The 27,148-nt window shown below is 30.6% G+C and overlaps 2 protein-coding genes across 2 annotated transcripts in view; one reads left to right on the plus strand and one right to left on the minus strand.

Annotated features, from left to right (window-relative positions):
• The window catches only part of LOC118193552 (uncharacterized), a 141,642-nt gene extending 137,088 nt beyond the window's left edge, over nucleotides 1-4,554 (minus strand). The window contains exons 1-2 of the mRNA XM_085824845.1: nucleotides 4,408-4,554; nucleotides 4,165-4,307 (exon numbers count right to left, since the gene is read on the minus strand). Coding sequence (XP_085680971.1) covers nucleotides 4,165-4,287 — 123 coding nt within the window. The 5' untranslated portion in view covers nucleotides 4,288-4,307; nucleotides 4,408-4,554. The remainder of the gene's footprint in view (nucleotides 1-4,164; nucleotides 4,308-4,407) is intronic.
• Nucleotides 4,555-5,120: 566 nt separating this feature from the next.
• The window catches only part of mRpL3 (mitochondrial ribosomal protein L3), a 65,893-nt gene continuing 43,865 nt past the window's right edge, over nucleotides 5,121-27,148 (plus strand). The window contains exons 1-5 of the mRNA XM_035357159.2: nucleotides 5,121-5,340; nucleotides 10,775-10,999; nucleotides 13,103-13,193; nucleotides 20,070-20,207; nucleotides 25,517-25,616. Coding sequence (XP_035213050.1) covers nucleotides 5,264-5,340; nucleotides 10,775-10,999; nucleotides 13,103-13,193; nucleotides 20,070-20,207; nucleotides 25,517-25,616 — 631 coding nt within the window. The 5' untranslated portion in view covers nucleotides 5,121-5,263. The remainder of the gene's footprint in view (nucleotides 5,341-10,774; nucleotides 11,000-13,102; nucleotides 13,194-20,069; nucleotides 20,208-25,516; nucleotides 25,617-27,148) is intronic.

The raw sequence follows: 27,148 nt of genomic DNA on the forward strand, positions 1-27,148 counted from the left end.
CACAAAACTACATATAACACGTAGGGTTGCCGTAAGTAGGGTCGCCAAATTTGGCAATTTATGCGAATTTTGGCCTGGTTGTGTTAATACGTAAGTACCTTTTTTTCCAACAATCTGCTAGCCGAATTACACCGCTTATGCTAGAACTTTTATGGAACAAAAGTGCTTAATCATGACGAAGATTAGGTGTGAAATTGGTAGAAAGTGCAGAATCGCAAACTGCTTGCCACGTTTTTAAGAATTGCATATACATGGTATCCATGTACACATCGACCTATTTTCACTTAAAAAGACATCCCAGAATTGAACAAAAATGGCATTGCGCACACTCTTGACTTTATCCATGTACACTGCTAAAGTCCTAGCTAGTAACCTTTAACGCCTTACCAAAATGTCGCCAAACTACCCGTTACCATATTCCAAAGATTAGCCAAATTAACTTTTAATATTTAGAAGCCATAAATAATATTTAAAATACGAAATTTATGCATAATAAAACACAGTATTTTTTAATAAAATGACAACAAAGTATTGTTTACCATAAATAACTTGTCCAGCAAAAAAAAAAATTGCCAAAATCCGTGCAACCGTGTACCAAAGTAGCACCGAAGGGTGCTCCTTGTATTAAATTATCGCAAAGTTGTTTCATTTATGGTAACCTGAGTAGTTGAATGTTATGGAAACCATATTATGACATAATTGGTTGCATGACTACCATTATTTTTTGATGACAGGAAAAAGATTTGTAAGGGCTTGTGGTGTGTGTTGGTTAGGAAGTACACTGCTTGTTTTGCGGTTTAGATGGTAGAATGGCTGAATATTGTGAGATTAATTTGAAGTTTCTGTATGATTTGGTACAAAAATGGAAAAGTGCATTAATTGACTAGTGTGTAAATGAAGGTTTACTTAATAGCCATTATAATATCCTGTTTGCAGGAAGTAAATGTGTATTGTTTTTAAAATGTAAATGTGTATTGTCGTCAGAGGATATTGGCACTACGGAGGATATTTTTTACTGTTATTTTTGTGAATTTATGAGGAGACTTTGATATATGGATTCTAGTCCAGATAATTTTAGGAAGTTTTTTGATGCTGTTGAGGAATTTTGTGTGCCACAAACTGAAGGACTCGGGTAGATATTTGCTTTGTGTAGTGCTTATATGCATAAGATGAATTTCTTCTTTTAATGTTATTTTGGTGTTTGATTTTAAATGTAGTTTACTGAGATTATGTATTTTTTGTATGGCTCTACTGTATAATTGGGTGCTCCTTTGACTTTTTAAGTACAAATTGATCAATGTGTACATGGACGAAATCTAGGGAGTGTGCAATGCCATGTTTGCACAATTCTCTGATATACTTTTCAAGTGAAAATACATCGATGTGTACATGAATAAAGGGAGAGAGCAATGTAAAGTTTGTGCAACTCTCTGATTTTTTCAAGTGAAAATAGGTTGATGTGTACTTGGATACCGAGTTTGTGCAATTCTTCGACTTGTTATTTTGTCTTTGTCAATTAGATAATATCGTGTGGCGACAGCCACTACACAAAGCCAAAATAACAAGTCAAAGAATTGCAGAGAGTCAGCATCCATGTACCACCAAAAATCATCAATTTTTGCCAAGGAGCACTAGTAAATATATTTTTACCCCTTTTACTAAAATATTCAGTTGTATAATTATACTTAAGGCTATCTATCAGTTGTGGATAATTTTGTTACAGTACTTTGGCAAAGGTACTAATGCAATTTCAAACTTGATATTATTACATAAGATATTCAACAGATAAATACTTACTACTTTTATAAAAAATATATGTAACCTTATTAAACTAAATATTCTTACACTAAATAAGAATGATACAACATCTGAAGTGCTGTTACTGCTTTACTGATTACACTAAGAAACTCCAAAACACCTTTAGAATCTAGAGACTCAGCATTTTATGCGTGTGTGTGTGTACAAAAAAAAACGTGCAAGATAATACATTCAAAAGTCGTTAATTCGGACACCCATAATCTGGACCTCAAAGCTACAAACTTTCTGCGTGTAAGACCTTTACGGCTGCGAATATGCGTGTGCGCAAAGTACGTTTACAAATGCGCGTTTAATGTATAACGGACAGTATAAGCTAAGCTAAAATTATCTAATTCAGTTAATGTTGCAGATTGCGTTGTTCCTTAATCTTCGAATTGGATTCGGCTTATTATTTTTTACAGACTGTTAGAGCAATTTTATAAAAGTAAGCTTGAACTTTCGATTATGTCAAATAGAATTTCTGATATATATTTACTAATATGTAAAGGATCTACAAAGAGAAAGTATGTTCCAAAGTCTATTAAACAAAAAATGGATAAAGGCATATCCTTTGTTTATCTAAACTTTAACGTTTTTTTATCTAAACTTTGTTTACCTTTAACGCCGTGGCGCGCAATGAGTTGGAAGTTGATCTGTCAGCACTATCCTTATCTTCAGGCAGATGTTTTTATTTTATTTGACTTATAATTCCTTACTAAATGTAGTATTTCATCTCGATGTACTCCGTCTATGATATGATTTAAATCAAATTCCTCGTCATTATAATTCGCTTCCGATAGCGAAGAAAGTGACAGAGGTTATTGAAAACAAAAAAATTTCGATTGACAAATTAGTCAGTATTCTCGACACAGCAATTATAGGACTTGAACAGCGGAACTTTGTAACTGAACAAGAAATGATGTCTGTTTATAGAATTAAAGAGAATGTATTATCACATAAAAAACGAAGCAACTTAAACAACTTACATTGAAAGACATGTTTAATAAAGTAAACAAATAAATCTTAAGATTTTTTTTTTTTTTTTTTTGTAAATGTTGATACCTTTTAGATCATAATTGTTCTTTATTTCATAAATTACGGTTTCATATTTTTAATTTTATAATTTCTGCATGCCATCTTACCAGATTTAAACTGATGATCTATAATCCGGAAAAATAGATAATCCGGAATCATAGATAATCCGGAAGTCCCGACGAGTCCGGATTAACGAGTTTTGACTATAATTTAGATTTCTGTGCATAACAAGTACTACAGAAGCAATCTGACCAATATAGGACTCGAGCAACATAAATAAATTTAAATCTCAGCCAAATTAGATTCCAGATATTAGGAATAAACTGTTACAACTTTCAATATCAAACAGAAAGTGAGGCATAGAACAAACAGCCTTAAATTGAATTCCTTCTATTTCAACATTTAAATACTACTACACTACATCGTTTCCACTTCCTTTAAAACTCATTCTCACTCAAGCAAAAATGAGTAATTTTAGAAGTAGCTAAATCTTGAATGGCAAATTTTATAACATAATTAAAATTTTTATTTTCCCAACAAAAAGTTGAAGACCTTCGTGAGCAGCAAATTTTCCCGTTACTTAAAAAGGATACAGTAGCCTATAACATAACATTATTGTGTAAAATGAAATGTACAAAAAGCGAAAATTTTCTTTTCTATACACGTACAAACACTCAATAAGATAAAATAATAAATATTCAGATGATTTAATTGAATGATGATTTAGGATAAAAGAAAGCTGCTTATTAGAAATTTATTTGTGAAGGTTGATTCTGGAAGGAATTATTTTATAATATATCAAAGAGACTTGTATTATCCTGCTAACCAGCCAAGAAGCACAATTTAGCATTAATTATGGATAACTGCATACTTTAGAATGTCGCAGCATCAATTGGCGATCGCTGCCGAAATTTCAGCCAGCAGCCGACGGGATAATATGTAAGTACCGAAACGGTTGTGGATTCAGAACTTGAAGCTTTTTTTAACCTAATGTCAGCAGTAGTGTTCTCAAAATATATCTGGACTACATATAAATGTAGCACACATTTTTAACTTTAGCTCAAACTCCACTGTTCAATAAAATTTTCAAAAATGTCATGCATTTTATCCAAACTGTGAAACTGTAATTTGCATGATTTGGTAACAAATTTATATTCTGATCACGACCAGAAAAATTTTATATGGCCACTCATATTTCACGTATATAAATCTATAAGCAGATGTAACAGAATATTCCATTTATTCTAATATAAACAACAGAAACACGTATTAAAAACAACAATATAAGCTCATGAACATGCACGTAAAGTTCTGTCAGCAATAAGAATTTACCCGAGTAACACAAGACTGAAGCAAAGACGTCACATTTTCTGTTTCTGCAGCAATATTTCTAAACTTGTTTTGTATTCGTAGCCTGAAGCTCTTGATGATTGTCTTCTGCTTGCACGAAGGCATAATATTAGCATGTTTTGGAGCTGTTCGGAAAAAAATACACTCCATATTAACAAAAAAAATTTCATATGGAATTAAGAAATCTTGGATTGCAATTTTAAACACGTGGAAATTGTTACTTACTCTCTACTTATGTAAAAGAATGAGGGCAAGTGATTTAATAATAATAAATTTAAAATATAAAATGGCTTTATATCGTTCTACTACTAAAAATAAATACTCTCCCGCATCACCACTTCACGGTTTACTTAAATTCTCGAATAACAGAACTTTCTTGATGCCAAATATTAAACTGGTTTTTGTGTTATTGAAAAAAATGCTACAGAGGTTTATTTGCATTAGAAATAAATATAAATTAATGTATATTTGAAGAATGTTCTTCTAAAGATAGAAAATTATATTTAGCAAAGCATCAAATTTTTGTAATAGAATTAAACTCTGGTATTTTAATTTAGTACTATAACTAAAATGTTTGAATTTCGAACTTATGGGGGAAAATGCAAGAAATTTTCTAATATCAAAGATTGTATAATTATGAATTGAAAGAATAATACAATTTAGAAGCAAAAAATTAACTTTTATTTTGCCGGCAAATCTTTACTTTTGATATCCAAATTCATTTTTTTTCCTTTCGAGGCCCACTTTTTTTTTTTTTTAATCCTTTCATTTCTCCTCTAAACTACTATGGGCCATTTATTTTTAAATTTATTTTATCCCAAATTTTCTTCCAGGCCTTTTGGAAAACCGATTGACCCTTCGCCCCTAAGCTTGATATTTCGCTCATCGGAGCAGAAAGACTTAGCGGATGCAAAGCAAGATATCTGTCTAATTTGTCTGTCAGTCTGTCTAATTCATTTTCCAGTTTCTGGCAAGGCTACGAACTGTGCTATGTTTTGTTTATATTTGATATTTTGTTGTTTTAATCAATTTTAATTATTTAATTTAAATCTGCTGTGCTATAATAGTCACTGATATTAAAATGTTTACTACCCATCTGATATCAAGAATTACTAGTTGTGCTTTTAGTTCTATAAAAATCGTAGAGCATAAATTAATGTATGTATTTTTGTAATTAATTTCTTACGGATAGGAGTTATTTATTTTATTATTATTATATTTATTTATACATATAATTGTGAAGTTACAAATAATAATTTCTGAGTTGAAATCTCATGATTTGACGATACTAGATTTATTTATTAAGGGTAAAACCGCTGAGTATGATCTAGATGCGAGGAATATTCAGATGAATTTATAATGCATAGTTATTGCGTGAAAGAGGGAACAGATAATATGGATGATCGTTGTGTTAATACATTAACTAAGACTGATAGTATCATAAGTGCTTCTGATGAAAAATGGCACAAATTGCCAAAAATTCATATTAAAAAATTTGATGGGCAATTATTAAGGTATCTTTACATTTGCGGGCCAATTTAAGAAGATCCATGAGGGATATTGACAGGTTCCATTAATTAGCTCAATCAATGTTACCCAGAACTCATTCTAGTGAGTTGGTAGATAGTTACCCTTTAATGGCAGAAAATTACCTGAAAGCTGTTACTGGGTTTGAGAAGCATTTTGGCAACAAGGAAATTTTAACTGATATATACAGTGGCTCCCAAAAGTGTTAGTACACTTATGATTTTCATTGAAATAGGGCTCTATCCATTAATTAAAAGTAAACTTTCTGAATGAGATTTTAATAATAAGATGTATAATCTGTTTGTAACAAAATAACAGGAAATATTTTTCAAATATAGAGAAACTTTATTAAGAAATTAATAATAAAAAAATGTCAAACATTTTATCTGACAAAAGTCTTCGTACACAGAAATATTTTTGTGTAAAATCAAAATTAGAATTATCGTTTGCTGCTTTTTTTTTAATTTTTACATTGTGGTGGCATTTAAAAAATTGTTTGCCTTAGTTTTTTATTGTTTTATAATGTTCTATTTATTATTGAAAAATGGGGCACAGTCATAAAGAAATTACAAACAACATTCGAAAATTGATAATTTTTCATAGTAGTGGTAAATCAATTCAAAATATTGCTAAATTAGTTAATTTACCCCATTCTACAGTACAGTATGTGATAAAATGCTCTAAAGAAGAAAATTTGATTGACAGCAAGGTAAGAAAATGTCGACCGAGAAAGTAAACTAAACATGATAAGAGATTTATTATTAGAAAATATGTGAAAAACCCACACTTGAGTGCTGTAAAAGTTTCTGCAGAATTTAATGCAAAATTTTCTACTTCAATTTCACCTAAAACTGTTCGACGAGTTCTCAGAGTAGCTGGATTACATGGGCATTCTGCCTATAAAAAAATTTTGGCTAATCTTTGGAATATGGTAACAGGTAGTTTGACGACATTTTGGTAGGCGATAAAGGTTACTACCTAGGACTTAAGGAATAATGTGAGAAGTACTCAGTTCCGATTACACATTATTTTGTGTGAGGGAAATGAGAGATATGTCATGTGACATTAATGGACGAATTAGAGTTCTTTAATCAGAAAAGGGGGAAAATCTGGAAATTTTGTATTTAGCTTCATTCTGTGTTGTGTGAAACAGTGTTGGTTAATTTTTGGATCCCATGGCCCTATCTAAAGTGAATTCGAAATGGGTATTTAGTGGGATTGAAAGGGGTAGTAATAAGTGTTTTTTTTAAGGTTGTGCGAGATAGAAGTAAAGATTGCTTATTAAGTTTTATTAAGCAGTATATTCTACCTGGTACAATAATATCTGATTGCTGTCATATGTCTGTTTGGAGGATGAAGGTTTTCCACATCTTGCTGTCAACCATAAGTATGATTTTAAAGATCCTGAAACAGGTACACATACGATTGCTTTTTATTTAGCGGAGGAAATGAGAAAAGATTATTCGCCACGTAATCAAGATTCTGAAGAAGATTAGGTAAGTTAGTATTTTTAATTATTTGAGGATATTATTTTTATGCATTGTTCTAAATATAAGGAGTAACTAAATTATGGTATTATTGGAAAATTGTTATTAGCAATGATTTAGTTTAAAGTAATTAGGATTGTAAGTTAATTTTTATTAATTTAATGTATGTGCTTATTCATATTTTAAGTAGTGTTTTTTAATTTAATTATATTTTAATTAAAGGATAGTTATTTTGTGAATTATATGTTTGTAGCAATTTGGTATACATTTCAGTGGAAGTAAACGTGCATGGAAATAATTTAAGTATTTGCAACCATTTTTAATGTTTGCGTTATAAATTCGTTGGTGACGTTTATAATAGATGATTTAGAGGTAAAAGTTTTTTGATATTTTATTTATTTTATACGTGCAAATGTTCATCATTGGAAAGGGTATATACTTTTTCACGATCAGGTAATTTCATATATGTCCTTTTTACCAAATTTAAAGATTCACAAAATTTTCATGCATTTTTGTGAAATTTTTCTAATTTATGAAAAAAAAGCAGTGTAGATGGATAAAGTCAAGAGTGTGAGTGTACGCAATGCCATTTTTGTGCAATTCTGGGATGTTTTTTTAAGTAAAAATAAGTCGACGTGTACATGGTTACTGTGCGATTCTGAAAAACGCGGCAAGGAGTTTGCGATTCTGCACTTTTTCCCAATTTTGCAGTTAATATTTGTCATGATTAAGCAGTTTTGTTCCATAAAATTTCTAGCATAAGTGTAATTCGGCTAGCAGATTGTTGGAAAAAGTGTTGAGTAAATAAAAAGAAAAGAAACATGTCTTTACTTCGTGAAGACAAAATGACGGCGAAAAAAAAATAGAGGGTTGCTGTAGCAGAGTTTGTCACGAAATTTTCGCCAAAAAATCGCCAAGTTACCATAATCCAAAGATTAACCAAAAATTTTTTTAGTGAGAAAAACAGAAAGCTTAGCCTTCCATTCGCAAAATCAATGATAAATACACCCGAAACATACTGAAATAATGTCCTATTTGCTGATGAAAGCAAATTTAACATTTTTAGTTACGATGGTCAAATAACTGTATAAAGAAGAAAAATGAGGAACTGCATTCTAAGAACTTAGTTGGAACGGTTAAGCATGGCAGTGAATGTGTTCTTGTATGAGGGTGCATGGCAGCATCAGGACTAGGTAATTTGGTATTTATTGATGGCATAATGAATCATTCTCTTTATTTAAATATTTTAAGAGACAATGTAAAATTATCAGCCCAAAATTTGGGTATTGGAAACAACTTTATTTTTAATCATGATAACGATCCTAAGCATAAGCATACGGCTCTCAACGTTCGCCTGTGGTGTCTCTATAATTGTCCACAGGTTTTGAAAACACCACCTCAGTCGTCAGATTTAAACCCCATAGAACACATTTGGGTTTATTTATCTATAGAACACATTTGGGTTTATTTAAACCCCATAGAACACATGGAAAGAACTGGTGGTTAGAGTACGAAAACATGACATCAAAACGAAAAGTGAACTCAAAACAGTCATGATGGAAGAGTAGATGAACATTGATACAAAAATTTAAAAAAAAAAAAAAAAAACTAGTAAAATTATTTCCAGACGTTTAAAAGCTGTTGTGGATGCTAAAGGATATCCTGCTAATGTTAATTTAACGAAAAATTAAAATATTTACTAATATGTCAAGATTTTTTTTTAAGTGTACAAAGACTTTTGTGAGATAAACTGTTTGTCGTTTTTTGATTATTAAATTCTTAAATATAAAGTTTCGCTATATTTTAAAAATATTTCATTTAATTTTGTTACGAATAGATTATAGATCTTAATTATTAAAATCTCATTCAGAAAGTTTACTTTTAATTAATGGATAGAGCCCTATTTCAGTGAAAATCGTAAGTGTACAAACACTTTTGGGAGCCACTGTTTGTGAGGGAATTGCTAAAATTAATTATCAAAATGTATGCTTGCAAGGGAACAATAATTTGCCTTTAGTGTCACTGACAAAATCAAATTTACTTCAGCTCTCTATAGTCTGTAGGCTTAACCCTAGACACTAATGTTTGCTGATTATGCCCCATGGTCTATCAGCTGAGATGCTTTGTAACAAGTATTCTGCTCGGTAACAAAGTATCATGTCTCAAATCTGTTGGAATTTTTGCATAAATAGATCAAAGGAGAGCAAAGAGTCAAACTCGCTAGGTCTGGATTCAAATTTTCCTATACTTTATGTGATGAGCATTTTAAAGATATAAAATTTAGGAACAAAAGACCCGTTGCATGTGTAGCAAGTTTACTTGCTAGCAAGGAACATTTTTTTTTCCCCCTTGTGGAAAAACTCATTAAAGTAAAAAATGTTTTACTGCTAAGACATTTTTCAAAACAGTGTCACCAGTTTATTCAGTGTTTTATTTATGCCAGTGATTTCACTCCCTAATTTTATGTCCTGGAGTACCAGACAAATATAATGAGTTTAATGTATCTGTGATGCTGAAAAACAATCTGATGTAATTCACCCGATGATATTAAAATTTTTAGAATGATGAACAAAATATTTTAAACAGAATTACAGCATAGACAATTCAAAGGAAGTAAATTTCTCATGCAACACACTATACAGTTTGATGTTAACCATAACACTGAATCACTACTTATTTCAAGAACAATTTTTCCTGTCTAAAGTGAATTAATTAGCTTTGATTTGCAATCATGATGCCACATTTCATTTTGCTTATTAGAACTTTAAAACTTACAGATATATTTTCCACTGGAGTTTCTTTTGGCAGGTAACAATCTTGCTAGCTAATAAACTGTAATGAATTCTGTAAATATTGTGATAATCGAATGACATCTGCATGGATACAAAGATGACATTCACAGATATAGGTGGCAAGACAAGACATAATTTATTACTGGACGACTAATTCTTGGGATACATATTTTCATTCACACAGCATTATGGATGTGATGTGCATCTCATCTTCATAATTTTTTTTTGCAGCTTATGTCTTAGCTAATGGACGAAGCAAAGAGGCAAACTTCTTTCATCTGATAAGAGATATCTACATTGCAGGATCATGTAAGAAAGCATAAAATGGATTAATTTTGAAAAATTTGTAAAGAATTTCTGCATTTAGAGAAGAAAGGGGAGTTACACAAATTAAAATGAGGAATTATGGAGCTATTGCTAATTAAGTTATAGTTTTGATTTACATATTTTTCTGTTTCATATATTTTACATTTTAATTAGGTATGTATCCTGATTGGTATTGATTTCTGATACTAATCTTCAAATGACATTATCTCAAAACTCATATAAAGTAGCGCGGTTGACACTGTTACATTGAACGCTTCATATGCTGAAAATGTTTTTAACTGTAAATAGATACTCATTTATTATTTTCTTAAAATTCTAAAGCTGTGAAAAATGAAATGTAACAATAATTTGGTTAGTAGTTTTCTAATATTAACGAAATTTGATTTCCTTTGATTAGTTTAATAAGATGTTAAATAAACACATTTTTTTTTTTTTTTTTTTTTTTTTTTAATCTCACAGAGTGACATGTACCTTTATCCCTGTTCGAGATAAGCACGGTATCCGTAAACAAAGAGGAATTTATGATAATTATTGGGTGCCGAAGAAGCGAAAATATACTGATGATAAAATTACATCTGAAAATAGAGATTTCCTTCAAGAAGTTATCAGCGAAAGGTTTTTAAAACCTGGAGAAAGCCCATTAAAGAACCAAGTTGAAAATGAAAGAGCTAAATGGACTCCAAAGTATGCATTAATTGTTACTTGAATTAATTATTCATTTTGGTATTTTTTTATTATGCACACCCTCACTCAAAAGTTGAGAATTTGTGTTGCAGCCTTTGGACAGAAACATGTGTTTGGGTATCTTTATGTCTGTTTAAACAGTGAAGCCAGCACCCCTATTTTTTATCATTTTTCTTTTTTTGTAGAAGATATGCACGCTTCTAACAGGTAATTAATTGGAATAATCAATAATTATGTTTGGGGTATAATCTTAGTCCTTCTTCATAGAATTTCGGGCATAATTTCTTTGCCCAACAACAAATAAAGCAGACAGCTGACATAAATAAGGTATGACTGCTTTCAGACCTCATTCTAAACATTCTAAAACTTTTCTTATATTTTTTCACATTGTGTTTCCATAAAATTCATTCATTTAAAAAATATGTCTTCGTAAATTATGAATTTTTGCATTCTCTATTGATGGAGAAAACACCATATTTCTGGAGAAAGTTTTCTGCTTTTTCATTAGCACAGTTGCAATTCAGTATGACAAAAACAAATGTACTCAATGCAAAAAGAAATGCTAGTCAGAAAAATGACCATTGAGTTTCAAAAGGACAAATCTACATGTACTTGAAAAGGCATGTTCTGCTTGCATACCTGGGTTACCATGCACTATTTAATAATGGTGTGTTGCCTCATCAATACTTTTCAATTTTTCTGTGGGGGTGTGGATGATCAAAAATATATTATCTTTTAATTAGAAAAAAATAAGTAAATGCATCTTCTATGTATTTGTTATTGTTGACTTTTCTTAGTTTGAAAAGTATTAAAAAAGGAAAATTTTGGTACTAATAATGGAGAAACTATTGCAAGAGAGTTTTTATAACTACATCATGAGCATTTTATTGCAAGGTTTCTAACTTACAAATTAAGGAACTTTACAAAGATTAAATTCTAATTCAAATTAATGTTGGACAAAAAAGCTTTATTAATTTGACATAGATTTCAAATAAAACTGAATAATTTTTTAGGGAAGTCAAACTCTTTTTCGGAAAAAGAAGAAGAGGAGTCAGTGTCTGATTATCTTCAAAATCAATAAAGATTTATTCAAAATGTATGCAAATTAAGGTTAAGCTATAGTTTCTTTTTCACACTGCAAATTTTGCATTGATGAGGTTCTCTTCCAGATAAATATTTTTCTGATTACCTAAAGTTTCTAGAGATTATTTAATAAAAATAAAATTCTGACAGCTCACATGGTTCTTATATAACCCATTTTATGAAAGTTATCTATCATCCGTGATTAGTTAATATCTAAGATGTTTTCTCCCTCCTTTCTGCATGACTTTGTGATGTAATTGAAAGCATACTCAATGTGTATTTGAGATGTCCAGGGTTCAAGTCGCAGCAAGGGCATTGCACATTTTTCACTTCTCCTGCTTTAAAAAAAAAAAAAAAAAAAAAAAATCTGTGCAAATATGAATTAATTTTATGGAATAAAATTTGGTACTTTTCTGTTAGCTGAGCTGAATTCAAAAATGTATAAAATTTTGATAGTCTGATTTGAAATTACAAACTAAATACAGATATTAATAGTAATTTATAATAAGTTGTAAATAATTCATTGTGTAATGAACTGTAAATTATAATTGTTATTTAGTATGGTAAAATATGTTAGGGTAAAAGTTTGTGTGAATTGGGTTAGGTTATGAAGAACTTTGTACGTTGCCTGCATATGAAATGCAAATTATGATTATTGTTAAGTGTTTAATATGTGTTTAAATGAATACATTTGAACTAAATAATGAAGTAATAAATTAAATCTGTGTGCATATCAGTAGTTTGTATATGAATCTTTTCATATTTGATAATTAAAAGCTTCATTTTTACAATATTCAAAATGTGTTAGAACTAAATGCTTTTTAAAGTAATAAATATTTTTGAATCTGTAAAGATTTCATTGATTTAAAAAAAAGTGTCATAATGTTTGAATGATGCCATGAAACTGTCATTTTCATCCTTCGGTGTTTATTTCCATGTTATATTTTATTATGTTTTAGTCCATTATTTTCAATCAAATTAAAATATTCTAAAAAGTGTATTTGTTCTCTTCTCTAACAGTTCTGTAAGAACAGGACTTATAGCCAGGAAAATAGGAATCTACCCTATGTGGACAAAGGATGGTAAAAGAATTTTGACAACACTGTTACAGGTAAAACTTTGAACTATTAATAAGTTATTAGTAGATAAAGTTTCTTTAATTTTGTTGATAATTAAAATAGGAAAGAAGCTAAATATATTTTTAGGAATGTGTAAGTCTGCCTGACACTACACACCACACTTACGTACTTTAGAAATGTGTGTGACACTACACATTTCTAAATATACATTTAGTTTTTAAACTGTTCTATTGAGCAAAATCATATTTTTTCATGTAAAGGTGAAATTGTTCCATCCTACAAAAATCAGAAAGCACATTAAATTTTACACAAATATTTGAAATAGTACTTTGTAAATATCTCCCTAATAATATTTGAAATAGTATCTTAGTAAATATCATTAGAAAGCTTGGATATTTGATATTTTCAACTTAATCAGTGCCAACCATGCTGTATTTATTCAGACAGTTAAGTCTGTTGCACTCACAACATCACGCCATGACTTTAACAGGTATAATCATCTTGCTCATAAGCACTGTAAATGAATTTACTGTCAGAAAAAATTGGTTAACATTAAGGACAATGTTAAATAACTACATTTTCCAGGGAGGATTAAAAGAATATATTTATTTATAATAAGTGGATATAATTTTACAGACTTTTGTTTTAAATAATTTCTATAAAATTAAATGGGTGTTTTTACTTCTTCCTGTAGTAAAAGCACCCATAACCCGACCAGTGACATTTGTACACAGGTTCAAAATAAAGTGTTATGTGATATAATTCTTATTAAAGTGTATTGAAAGCAACTGGACTAGGGAGACACAGCTTCATTGATAAGTGAATAATATGGATATACCCAGCTAGGTAAATACATATTGACTAATTTAAATGAGAAAATTTTATCCTCCCAATTATTCTGCTTTTCAACAAAGATTTTTACAATTAATCACTTCTCAACTCCAGCTCAATAAATTTCAGAAAACCATCAAAAAATTGTTTATTTTGTACTAGAGAATTTGAAAAAAAAAAATTGCATTTTTAGATGAATTACAGTACACTCCCATGATTATCCGCGGAATTGGGTGGCGCGTCCGTAGCAGATAGTAGAAATTATAGATAATCCGAAAAAAATCTAACAATGGGTATAGCAAAAGAGAAAACAGTCATTCCAACTTTGAAAAATCATCTTATGTACAATAAAACGTAAAATAAACAGCAGGAACTATTTAACTAACGCTTAATATTTTAGTATATCACTCAAAACTAAACTAAAATGCATTTTGTTATTAAAAACAGAAAAGTGCTTTGTACTTAAGAAAGGCATCAAGGATACACAGAAAAATTAATACATATGTACTGTTTTAATACTGTAATGTATTATGTAATTACAAAAGCATAACTGTAAAACTACACCTTTTTGAAGAAATCAGTCATTTGTGTTTGCGTCTTGCTTTGGAAGCATTTTCTCTTGATCCAAGATTGCATTTTTCGCAGCATAAGTTTCTCGGCCAACTCCGTGTTGTCTTGTTCTTCCAAATAGCTCAGCAGTCCGTCGACTTGTTGCAAAGCCACTTCGTGAGTCTTCCGCATCTGCACAATGGCTCTTCTTCGCCTTCACTTCGCTCTACTTCATTCTCGGTCTCTCCCCTTGCTTTCTTCACAACTTTGTCATCTGTCAAGCGTTCGAAGCCAGGTTCGTTGACGTCACACTTCAACCACGTGTTAATGTTTTCAGCATCGACGTTCTCACCACCCAAAACTGTTTTCACCATATCGATAAGAGTTGCCGTGGGCATGTCTACATCTTCATTCTCTTTTTCACAACTCAAAGGGGTTAGGTTGTTGTTGGCTTCAACATTAGGCATGAGTTTTCTTCATGATTTTATGAAGGTTGGCAGTTTCACTGAGTCCCATGCAGATGCAATATCATAGATGCTGTCCAAGATTGTGTAGTGTTTTCAAAACTCTTTCAGATCATAACCTTCTTCAATTTTGGTCATTAGCAGCCTGGTTTGGTATGTTTTCTTCATTGTTGCAATGACTCCTTGATCCATGGGTTGGATTAGCGCAGTAACGTTTGGACGGGAGAAACTTTGCAAAAATTTGTCCGTCAGAAGACTTTAGCACGCTTGTTGCTGGGTGAGAAGGTGAGTAGTTGATCAATAGCACAGCTTTTTCAGGCAGGTTTTTCGATTTAAGATATTTACGCACTTGAAGAACAAAGATTTTTTCGAACCATTCTTGAAAAATGTTTCAATTCATCCATCCTTTTTTTTTTTTTTTTTTTTTGGTTAAAGTAATCAATGGGCAAATTTTTTATCCTTGTGCCTTTGAAAGATATCATTTTTTTTTTTTTTTTTTTTTTTTTTTTTTTTAAATTTCCAATGACAACAAGTCTAAGTTTATGTCCACCAATAGTGCTACTGCAAGACATGATAGTGATCCTCTCCTTGCTGCTTTTATGACCCACCGCTTTACTTTCACTTTCAAATGCTAAAGTGCGAGTGGGAAGACATTTACACAAAAGTCCAGATTCGTCGGCCTTGTAAATTTGTTCAAAAGACAGCTCTTCTTTTAAAACAAATTCTTCAAATTCATGGTGGAAATCGTCGGCTGCTTGTTGGTCACCATGAAGTCCAATTTCTCGAATTCCATGTCGCTGCTTAAAACGAGTCAACCAACCAGAAGACGTATCAACATTTCCTTTCAGGCCTAACAACTCTAAAAAGGTTTTTGCCTTCGCCGCAACGATAGGACCAAATCGGTAACAAAAAACACAAATCCAAAAAGCACAAGCACTGAACACAATAAAAGATAAGAAATTAATTCCAACCGGTTCGCAAACACTATCAGGCTTAAACTAACAATGACGAATGGGAGGAAGTGGACGTGTCAGTAAGATTAAGATGAGAGAGGGCGGTAGAGCGGGCATTGCAAGGGTGAGTAAGAAATCACTTATTCACCAGAGGGGAAGGTTCCGAGAAAGCTTGGGATATTTTTGCCATAAATAAGCACGATATTAGTAAATTTAACGTTTCGCTCAGTTTTGTGAACATTTTTATTTTCTTTGCTTTACGCTTGTAAAAAAAAAAAACTTTGTGCGGCAGGCACGGATAATCGGGAGTCTACTGTATATGTAAAAAATTCATAATATCAAAAATAAAGCCTACGTATATAGAGAGAAATATTACAACTACCCCTGTAATGTTGGCTTTTTGCACACAAAGCAAATTTTTTTCAATTTTTTTGAATAGTAATCTTATTTTATGTCAAATATCTGTTATGTTAGTTTTGCAATACATGCAGGTAGTAATAAATATTTAACATAGCTTTATATTTTGTATTTATTACACATCTAGTTGTAACTTTTAGGTGTAACTAATATCTCTTCTTAGTGTAGTGTATTTTAAAACAAGGAATCATGCAGGAAGGTATTTTTTGGTATATTTTAAAACAAGGTGTGAAAGAGAAATGAAATATGCAAATCGTAACAATATAACTTAAAAGCTATTTTATATGCTTTTTAGTAATGAAATTTAAAAAATTTGTTAATTTGTAATAGAACTACTAAGCAAAACATTTAACAAATGCAGCCAATGTATCTGTAAGAAAGCATATGTTTCACTATAAATTTAACCGCAAAAAGGGAAAACAAAAGCTAAATAAATGAAACAGGTTAGATAAAAACTAAACTGGAAAGGAGATGCTCTTGTTATTTCAGAATTGATTCTAACTAAAAAATGTGTAAGAACATCCTACTCTATAGTACTTGAACTTGTTTCATTTTGTCAAATAAAAATGTCAAATAAAAACTCAGATTTCTTTATTTACATCCATGGATGCTTTCTGGTTTAATAAATCGAGGGCATCTATCTTTCTTTTCACTTCTTATTTCTAGTAGAGATTTTGTTGCCTTTACCATCTTTAAAAGAATTTCTTAAATTGAAGCAAATATCTAATGTATGTTATAAGGATAGGCCATCTATCTTTCTTTTCTCTTCTTATTTCTAATAGATAATTGGTTGCCTTTACCATTTTGAAAAGAACTTCTAAAAGTGAAGCAAATATCTGATGTATGTTACATTGATATTACCGAGGATGTATCCGTGGATGATATGTTGCTAAAAGATGGTGTTTGGGTTGTCCTAAAATAAAGAAGATGGAGCTCTGTCTTCTATAGTCATCATGAACATAACAATATCTCCTTAATGTGGTGTGGTGTATTTAATTATGGCAAAGCACACTAGGGCTATCTGCCTAAGGGGAAGGATGCCTTCGTGGAGGACTTTCTAATGGAAACTGGCTCATATACACGTTACACATAGGGAAAACCACGAAAACACCCATGCAGCCAGCCCGTTTGCGGGATTCAAACCTCGGACCGAACTACCAGTGTTTAGCGACTTTACTGCTCGGCCGCTATCTCCTTAATGTACCTTTAATAATGATGAATTATATGTAATAATTGTGAACATAAGAAATCCCTTTAATGTACCTGTAATACCCCTTAGTGTACCTAGAGCTTTATGGAATAATGATTGGAGATGCCGAAGGTTGTTAGCATTAAGGGCACATCCAGCCATTATTCTTTGTTGGCAGGCTACGTATTGATTGAAAATGGTGGAGGCATCCACCTGATGGCTGGATTGCCATCACACCCTTATATACAGATCATCATTTATGAAGAAATAGCACTCAGGTTGAAGACTTCATTATCTCATTTGGCACTACATGCAGCTGAGCTGCAACAACATAGTAAATTTTTGCCCACCAGCGGCCGAGCGGTAACGTCGCTGAACACTGGTAGTTCGGTCCGAGGTTCGAATCCCGCGAACAGGCTGGCTGCATGGGTGTTTTCGTGGTTTTCCCCATGTGTAACGTGTATACGAGCCAGTTTCCCTTAGAAAGTCCTCCACGAAGGCATCCCTCCCCTTAGGCAGATAGCCCTAGTGTGCTTTGCCATAACTAAATACAACAACAACAACATAGTAAATTTTCAAGCAATAGCTTGCTGTTGATAGAAGTCTTTGTTAAGGATGTCTGGATATCATCATTATTCAATCATAAAAAAAACTTGTCAGCCAATCAATTTCCTGACACTAAGTATGATGTCATCTTAAAGGTCTGAGATAAGCTTCACATTTCATTATGGTGTTGTAATTTTATGTTTTTCATTCACTAGGCTTGGGGACAGCAGAAAATCTATATTATGCTTTGATAGTGCCAAAACTTATAGCTTTACTCATTGCATGGCTGTTTATATCACAAATGAAAATCATTTATTGGCTTGCAACTGCAGTCATTTGTGTAGCTTATTTACATGTTTGCTTTCCTACAGAAATTTGCATTTCAATGTGTTTGCTTCTTCATGGTATTGCAATTTTTCCCCCCTGTTAAGCAGTGTATGTATGAAATTATTCAGTTACTCTTGCTTAATATAGAATTATGTTGATTATGCTGGTGAGGAAAATGAAAATTGAATTTCAGGAAAGTCTGTCAGTACAAAAAAAAAAAAAAAAAAAAAAAAAAAAAAAAGAAAGAAAGAAAGAAAGAAAGAAAAGAAAAACAAATAAGCAAATGTAATAATAATAAAATTATTTTTGCTGGGGACAAAAGTCCTATAAGTTATTCTGACTAAAAGATTAATACAAACTAATGTTCCTCTAAGCTTTGTACACTTGTTCTAAAAATATAATTATTTGCAATGTGCTAATTATTTAATATAACTTTTAAGATTCCTTGATTTTGAAAGAAATGTAATTAATTTAAACTGTTACAAAAAAGTTGGTTAAAAAAAGTAAATGTCATTTGTAGAAATCTGTTTTGCAAACTCCAATCTGATTGTCTTAGATTTGAATTTTAAGCCATAAAACAACAGGTATCAATGGCCCTTAATCTTCTAGTATGTATGGTATGATTTTGCCATTAATAGCAAGTACTAAATATGATCTCTTAGGAATTGGTTTCGATCATTGCTTTTGTGAATCTGAATGGTATGTAATGCACATCTAACAAGATTCTTTCAACTTGTTCATACAAATAAACTCAAATTATTCTATTTTGCTAATTTTGTATCTATTAACTCTTTGAAATTCAGACCCTTCGCTAAGCTGTATCCTCAAAATACCCGAACCACCCGAAATACTTTTCCAGTTTCACAGCAATTTCCTCCCCTCCTCGTCCATTAGTGCAGAAAATAGGTGTGAAGATTTCCAATGACATCCTTTGTGCTTTCTAACAAAGATTCCATTAGCCTTTGACCCCGTTCTTTATAAAACTATTCTGAAGGCTTTCGGATCAACAAGCCTTTCCGGCTTTGTTATGATCACGACTGAGATTTTGTATATTTCCGTTATTTTTATAGGAAGGAATAAATTGTTTAAAAATAAATATAATCCTTAAATTTTTAAACTGCTCTTTTATTGCTGTTTAAAGCTTAAAAGCACACTACCACAAAAGAATCAACAACGAAATGTCACGATCAACCAAAAGATAAAGAAAACCTCTTAGGACAAGCTGTCTGCAGTAAACTGATACAATGCATTTGGGGAAAGTGCACCTGCTACTGCTTACCTTAATGGGGAGGGAAGAAAAGATTACAATCTTGGCCGTTTTCGGGCGGTTCTGGTTATTTCGATGTAGGGCCGTGTCGGGCGGATTGGATGTGAAGGAGTTAAACTAAGATTTCAGGAAATACCAAGATGACTTTTAACAAGTAATTTGTATGAATATTTTAATAATTGTTGAAAGACATTTTAAATTTTTTTGAAGTATACAATAGACTCGGAAGCATAAATGTGTGAACGTAAAACCCCACAGATATTTGCTTCTGATCGGCTTCTAATATTTAATTTAAAAAGTAAATATCTTAAAAACTGTTTCTGTAAGTTTTACTTTTTAATGTTTTTATTTTTTGTGTTGTATAGGTGGTAGACAACCATGTCATTAGATATAACCCACCTGAAATATTTTCACAATCTAAATATTCTAATGTTTATCTCAAAGACAAATCAAAAGTTTTGGGAAGTTTAGTTGTTGGAGCAGAAAGTGCCGATCCTCAGCTGGTATGTAAAATATTTCTTTTCCTATTTTAGAAGTATTTATTCATGGTATAATTCATAAAAGAAATTTTGCCTTTGAAGCGATTAAAAATTGAATGCTTGTGATAAATTCTCACACATAATGATTCTTTAGTTTAACAAGCCAACCATTTTCACTTTTTTTTTTTTTTTTTTTTTTTTTTTTTTTTTTTTTTTTTTGTTGTTGTATTCCAAATGTCAACTATTTTATGTAGAAATTGTGATAGTTTTTGCATTTTACTTAATTTTTAAATTTTTGTGGAATTTTTGTGCTGTAGAAGAAAATGTGTTAAAATTCTATGTGAATACAGTATTTTTCAGAAACTGCCCAGTGAAAGAGACCAGTTTTGAATCTATTCTTAATAACCATAAAATTTGTACCAGAATGAAAACAAAAACTGTTTGCAAGAAGGTTTATTGATTGATTCTTAGGATAAATATTTATTGAAACATAAAATATGGGTATCTGTATAGTATTCCGTCAACAGTAAAACTTTCACCAAGCAGTACAATTTAGCACCAATTATGGATAAACGGGACATAAGAGTACACTCATAATGTCTGTGCTTTCATTTAATGTAACAAGAATCATTATCTTTCCTCTGCCTCTTGTTTTTATGAAGAAGGATATAAATCTGTTGTTGCTGTAGTTTGTTGTTGCATTTTGAAAAACAAATTAAAATTTAACACCTGCCTTTTACAGAACAGTGTGCAGTGGATTAATTTCAAAATTATGGGATCCTGCCATCAATAAAAGTATGTATTAATGGACATGATTAGCTTAATTTTGGCCGACAAACCAGTTATAAACATGCAGGAAGTTGGGGCTGTTCGAAACAAAACTTCTGTTAAAATCAGAGCGCCTAACAAAAGAGTATAAATTGATGAGAGCCTTTTGTAGAAGCACAAAAAAAATGAAGTGGGTTGAATAATAGTTATTTACTAAACAAAGATGCATCAGTTACTTTAATGGGAAGGCTTTGGCAGGATCTTCACCAAATCTTATAGTTCAGTGGCAGCCAACTTTCACAGTCAGTGGGATAATATATGAGCACCAAAATGTGTATGTGTATGATAAATAATTTTTTCAGGTGTAAGGTATAATTCTATTTTATCTGTAAAAAATTGCAAAATTTTACAAGATGGTTGCGCTAATATTTAAATGCAGCATATACAGAGTGGAGGGTCATGGAAGTGAATTTGAAAATGAAACCAACACTATAAAATAAAGATCAAATATTTATTTATTTTATTTCTTTGCATGATATTTAAATTGGAGCTATAGCAGAAACTTTTTGCACCAACTGGATCTTCTGATTTCGTATTCTGTTCACTGTCACAACTGATCAAATACATAAAATTTGAATCTTTATTTATTTAAGGCTGTAACAGAACCATGAGACAAGAATAAATGCTTATCAAAGCAGTTGTGCCAACAACAAGGCTTGTGTGAGGGTTTTCATCATCCACTGAAAAATATACTAATATGTCATGAATTGGAGAAAAAGACTGATATCTTGCCAACTATGTTTTGTGATCTAGAACGGCTCTAAAAGAATATATCTATTGCACTTCTGCTAAATTTGTGTTATGGTGTTGAAATTTAATTACTAGGATATTTGTTTGTCTAACACATTAAATGCAGATGCTGATCCTGTCAAACGCAAAAAATGACTTGGAAGCTGTATGCAGTATTTTAAATCCAAACTGATTGGACCAAACCTTACAGAAGCAGGGTTTGTTTTGAAAGGTCTGAAAATGTGTTCACATGTATTTATACAGAGTGATGCAGTGCACTATCTGCTCTAACCATCTTACACAGTGTTCTTTTTAAAACATTGAAATGTGATCTAAGATACCCAAAATTTGATACATCATTAAATACTTATAAAACAATCACAGCTAGCTGAAACTTCCAAAAGCAAAAAAAAAAAAAAACAACACAGATTGATAGCTAGCCCAAGCTGCCAAGTGCAGCCTGAAAAACTTAATGCATAGAAACTCATTAATACTTTAACTAATTTGCCATCTGATAAATTTTGACGAAAATAGAACTTAATTGTGAAGACAAAATAATAAGATAACTGGGTTAATTTATATAAAATTTTACATATTAATCAATGATTCTGCAACTCTTTGGATCATCTTTAGATGTAATATACTAGAGGAGTAGAAATACAATAGAAAAACTAAAGGAGTGGGATTAATTCAGTCTGCAAATGTGTCAGACAGAAAATAAAAAATGAATTTAAAAAACATGAAATGCTGTGGAATTTTCAATTAGAGATAACTGATAAAAATTTGCAGTTGTTAAGAACTTTGCTCTCAAATTCAAAGTTAAGGACTTTAAGCTGTAACAAATGATAAACACAATAAGTATAATAAACACAACAAGGAGTTTTTCCTAAAAACATGTTCTCCCAAAATTAGTTTGAACAAAAGATTTCTGGCCTTTAATGACAATGATTTTATTCTTATATTTCACAGTGAGGTCATATTCACAGGTCAGTGAAAAGAATAACATGTAAACATGCATTAACATATAAACTTGTATGATGTTAAGAAGGAAATGCTTGTGGCTATTATACTTAACTGTTGAAGTAAATAACATCAAAATTTGTATTGATATAATATAAAAAAAGTCTGAATTACGTTTTTTATAAACATATGAATTATATTTACTAGATCAGCTACACTTTCCATTCATTGAGAGCAGCTTTAAAACATTCTAGTTTAATTTTTTTTGTTTGATATTCTTGAGCATTCAGATCTATAGCAATCATTTTACACTTAATTATGTAGAAGGAGATATTTATACAAACAGCTGCTATTAGTTAATTAGTAAATTTTGTTAGCTGTAGGCTGATATATTCTACATATTAGTGAATTCTACTTATTAGTGCTATTTTTGTATAAAATCAAAGATTTTTTAGTTATAAGCTTATACAATTATATATATATATTGAAAATGTGAATCCATTATGAGACATATAAAATTTAATTCTATATACAAAGCTTTTGTAATTAAATCTCTTTTCTGAGTTTCAGAACTTAATATATTTACCATAAAAAATTGTATTATAGGTGTTATTTAAGTTTTTTGCATGCATGTAAAGAAAAAAAAATTAAATTAAAAAAAGACTGAAGAACTGATGATACTTAATAAATTAAATATCTTATTGATTATTAAAGTAAATGCCAAAAATCTAAATTCTGCTGGAGAAATGCAGTGTGAAATACCCACTCCAAAATGTGTTTTAAAAAAAATGTTCTTCGGTAGGTTTTCTTTTTGCAATTAATTTCATTCAACTCCTTAATGCACCCATGAAAATTTAGGAAGTGTCTGTTTATTTTTCTGCAAGTCTTTTCTTATATGTCTGTAAAAATAAACATAATCTAAGTTTTTTTTTTTTTTAAAGAAAAGTTGTATAAACTGTGTAAATCACTGAATTGGATTAACTCGGGCTGTAAAATTATGGTACAATGCAAAATCTTAGGTCCAGAATTATTGGGATTTCGCCAATTCCAGATTTTTGAAATTTCTGAATCATGAATTTAAATCTAGTAAGATGGCGTGTAAAAATAATTTTTTTAATATTCTTCATTAATATTTCTTTAAGAAAGAGGTATTTTGCATAAAGAATTTCTTTTTTATTCCTGAATCTTGAATTACCAGCATGTGAAATTAAAATATGATTCAAAGCCAAAATGGCGATATTTTCTGGATTTACTAGTGATATTCGCCTTTCTATTGATTGATAACTGAGGTATTGTCATCGCAATGTAAGACACCAGTTATATAATCTTTATTTATCATTTTCTTCAGATATTCCATTAATCGGAAAATTTCCCTTTTCTTTTGGTATCTAAAAACCTTTTTTTATGGCTCTCATCAGGAAATTTAGTAACTGGCTATATGTTATGCCAGGCATTTTAGAAAGTATTTGTAGACATGTCCTTTTAGTATCTTGCTATAATCAACATATCAGATTTTATATTAAAATATTTCTAGAATTCTTACATGATGTAACTTCAGCATCAGTTTTTGACAGGCTACTGCATGTGTGCAAAATTCCAATATCCATTCGCTAATTGACGGATGTACAGTTTCAGGGAAAGAGTAAAATGGAGACATTATCATTGGTTGAAACTGTTAATTTTGATAAGATTATTAACAGACAGAACAAAATAATAAGCTGCTTCAAATAAAAGAGTTAAGGCAAGAATGCAATTTGCTATGTTAACTGAACTTAGGTTCCTCAGAATCCATTTCTTTCTTCCTTCCTGCTGCTAGAACAGAAAACTAGGGTGAGAATCATCCTACTCCAGATAAATAAGTCTTAAGGTTTACATATTATTTATGTCAGATAGCAAAAGTCTAACCCTCCTTAACCAATCAAAGGCTGAAAGTGGGATCAGGCTTACATCAGTACATCATTATTCAGTGTATTGTCATTGAGCACAATGCAGTTCCCTAACCAGGAGATGTCTGAAAGTGACATTAAGTGATCTCAGCTATTCAAGAGAAAAACTGCATTTACCGCTCACTTTCTCAATTCCTAAATTGTATTTAAAAAAAATCCTGTTATTGGGTTGGAATTATTCCAGATATTGCACACCCAGATTTTGACCTTTGTATTATAATAACATTTTTTTAGTCAATATATTTACTACTGTGTGGTATATTCTAATGAGTCTTAATCACTATCCATCCTAGGGTTATATAAAGATAAATTGAAAAAAAATTATATAATAATAGATGTGACTTTGCAGTCACAAAATAAAACCTGTCAGTTGTGATTCAATGCAGCCTACTGAAATGAAAACAATGCCTTATTTCTTGGCAACAACAACAAAAAAAGGGGGCACATGTGCAAACCAAATAGCTGATTCACCTCAACAGTGAATTTTTTCAGGTGACAAATAATAAATACATTCAAACAAACATAAAAAAATAGGCTAAAAACTGTAGAAGATATATTTCATTGTATTTCATATATGAAAAAATTCTTTTAACATACTAATTTGACTACTTGGAAAAAAAATTAGTTTGTTAACTCAAGTGAGCTTAGGTTCTAAATAACTAAACTGCTTTATTGAATTAAAATGCATAATTTAGATTATGTTACTAAATCTCTGGATATGTTTAATTAAGCAAGCATTAAAATTTTTATTCATTTGTGTGATTAAGTAAAATGCATAATTTCAGTTTACCAGTACTTCATTGCTAACTTGCATTTGTTTAATCATTTTTGTTTTAAATGTATATTTTAAATTCTTGTAACTTTCTGCAGTTTACTGCTGCTTATAATGGACTTTTTGCTGAATCTGGAGTAATGCCGAAAAAGAGGTTGACGTATTTCCGAATAACTCCTGATGCAAAGATAGAACCTGGTAATTTATATTTAATCTGACTATTTTATAAAATGTCACAGGCTTTTAAGCATCGCATAAAATTATTGACATTAATAAAATCGATAATGTATTCAGTTTGAATTATTTTTTGGATTAATATTTAGCAATTTTAAATCTTTCATGTATTTAGCATTTATTCTTTTATTAGTAAGCAGATTTTCTTTATTTAAATTAAAAAGAAGGAAAAATCCTTCCCATGTTATTAAAAAATTATATTTGGATATGATATTTTAGTAACTGACAATTTCTACTATAAATAATATAAAAGCTGTGTTTGCATTAATTTCAAACAATGTGTTAAGGTGAGGACCCTATTCATTTTTAAAAGTGAGGGAAGTTAAAAGGGGAGGAAAGACAGAAAGTCAATCCATTCAGATAATAAAAAGTTCATGTTTTTAATAGTAATCTATGAACAAAAATTGCCTTTCTTAAAAAGAAAGCAAATAAAGAGTTAACTGTAATCTTGGATTTTTTTTTTTTTTTTTTTTTTTTTTTTTTTTTTTTTTGCGCAAAATATTTTACCAGCTTATTATGAAATAATTTTTATGAACCTGCAGCTCTCCTCAGCTCTTTAGAATAGCCATTTCAAGTTCATTTTTTCCAGCCAGTTTTCTTCATAGCCATGGTAATGACAGCTGTAGCAAATGGTTCCACCTCATGCTTGATAAAAAAATTATTCCATTTGATCATGGGAAGGGTAAAGTGGAATATCAATAAGAAAGTTTGTATTGTTTTAAAGAAATGTTTTTAACTTGGTTCTTAAGTTATGATGGTTTTGGTTTTAAATTAATCTTCATATTAAAACTGGCAAATACATGAGTAATTGCAGGTCTCAAATGAAAAAATTAATAAATGGTTTTAACAGTATTGTGCAAACTAATATCTCAAATAAAACATTTAAAAAAAAAGATAGGAAAGTAAAATTTTAAAATATTTGGATTTTTAAATTTTTTTATTGATTTAACAAATAATTAATAGGCTTTTTTTTTCTGTATACTTCTAACTGGAAACTAATCTTAGAATGAAATAACTACTGTTTAAATATTGTCATTTATTTAGTTTTGTGGTATCCTAAAAGAGCTGATAAATTCTTCTTGCTGATAACCAATAGAAAATGGATAAGATATAATTTTTCAAAAGAAAATTATTTATCAGTTTTGTTTTAATTAGTCCATCTTTGAAATCGAGTACATATTTGAAATTAGGACAGTTTATTAATTCAGTATATCAATGGCTTACTGCCATTATACCCTAGACTCATCAGGAGGCAGACACCACCTGCATTACAATAACAAATTCTGTCATATTTCCCTTTTAGCACGAATCGATTTTTCTTGGCATTCTGCTAGATACAGATCCCATCAGTTTGGGTACAAGTACTTGTTGGATAGTTTTTAAGTAAGAAGGAAAGCAGTAAATTTTTGAAAATTAATCCTCAGATAAAGATCCTCAGGAAATTATATCCTCAGATAAAAAGACTAACGACTTGGACTTAGATCAGGATTTATTAA

This window comes from Stegodyphus dumicola, chromosome 10 (genome assembly GCF_044657685.1).
Source record: "Stegodyphus dumicola isolate Sdum_Otavi_A_Nest chromosome 10, ASM4465768v1".
Lineage (NCBI taxonomy): Eukaryota > Metazoa > Arthropoda > Arachnida > Araneae > Eresidae > Stegodyphus > Stegodyphus dumicola.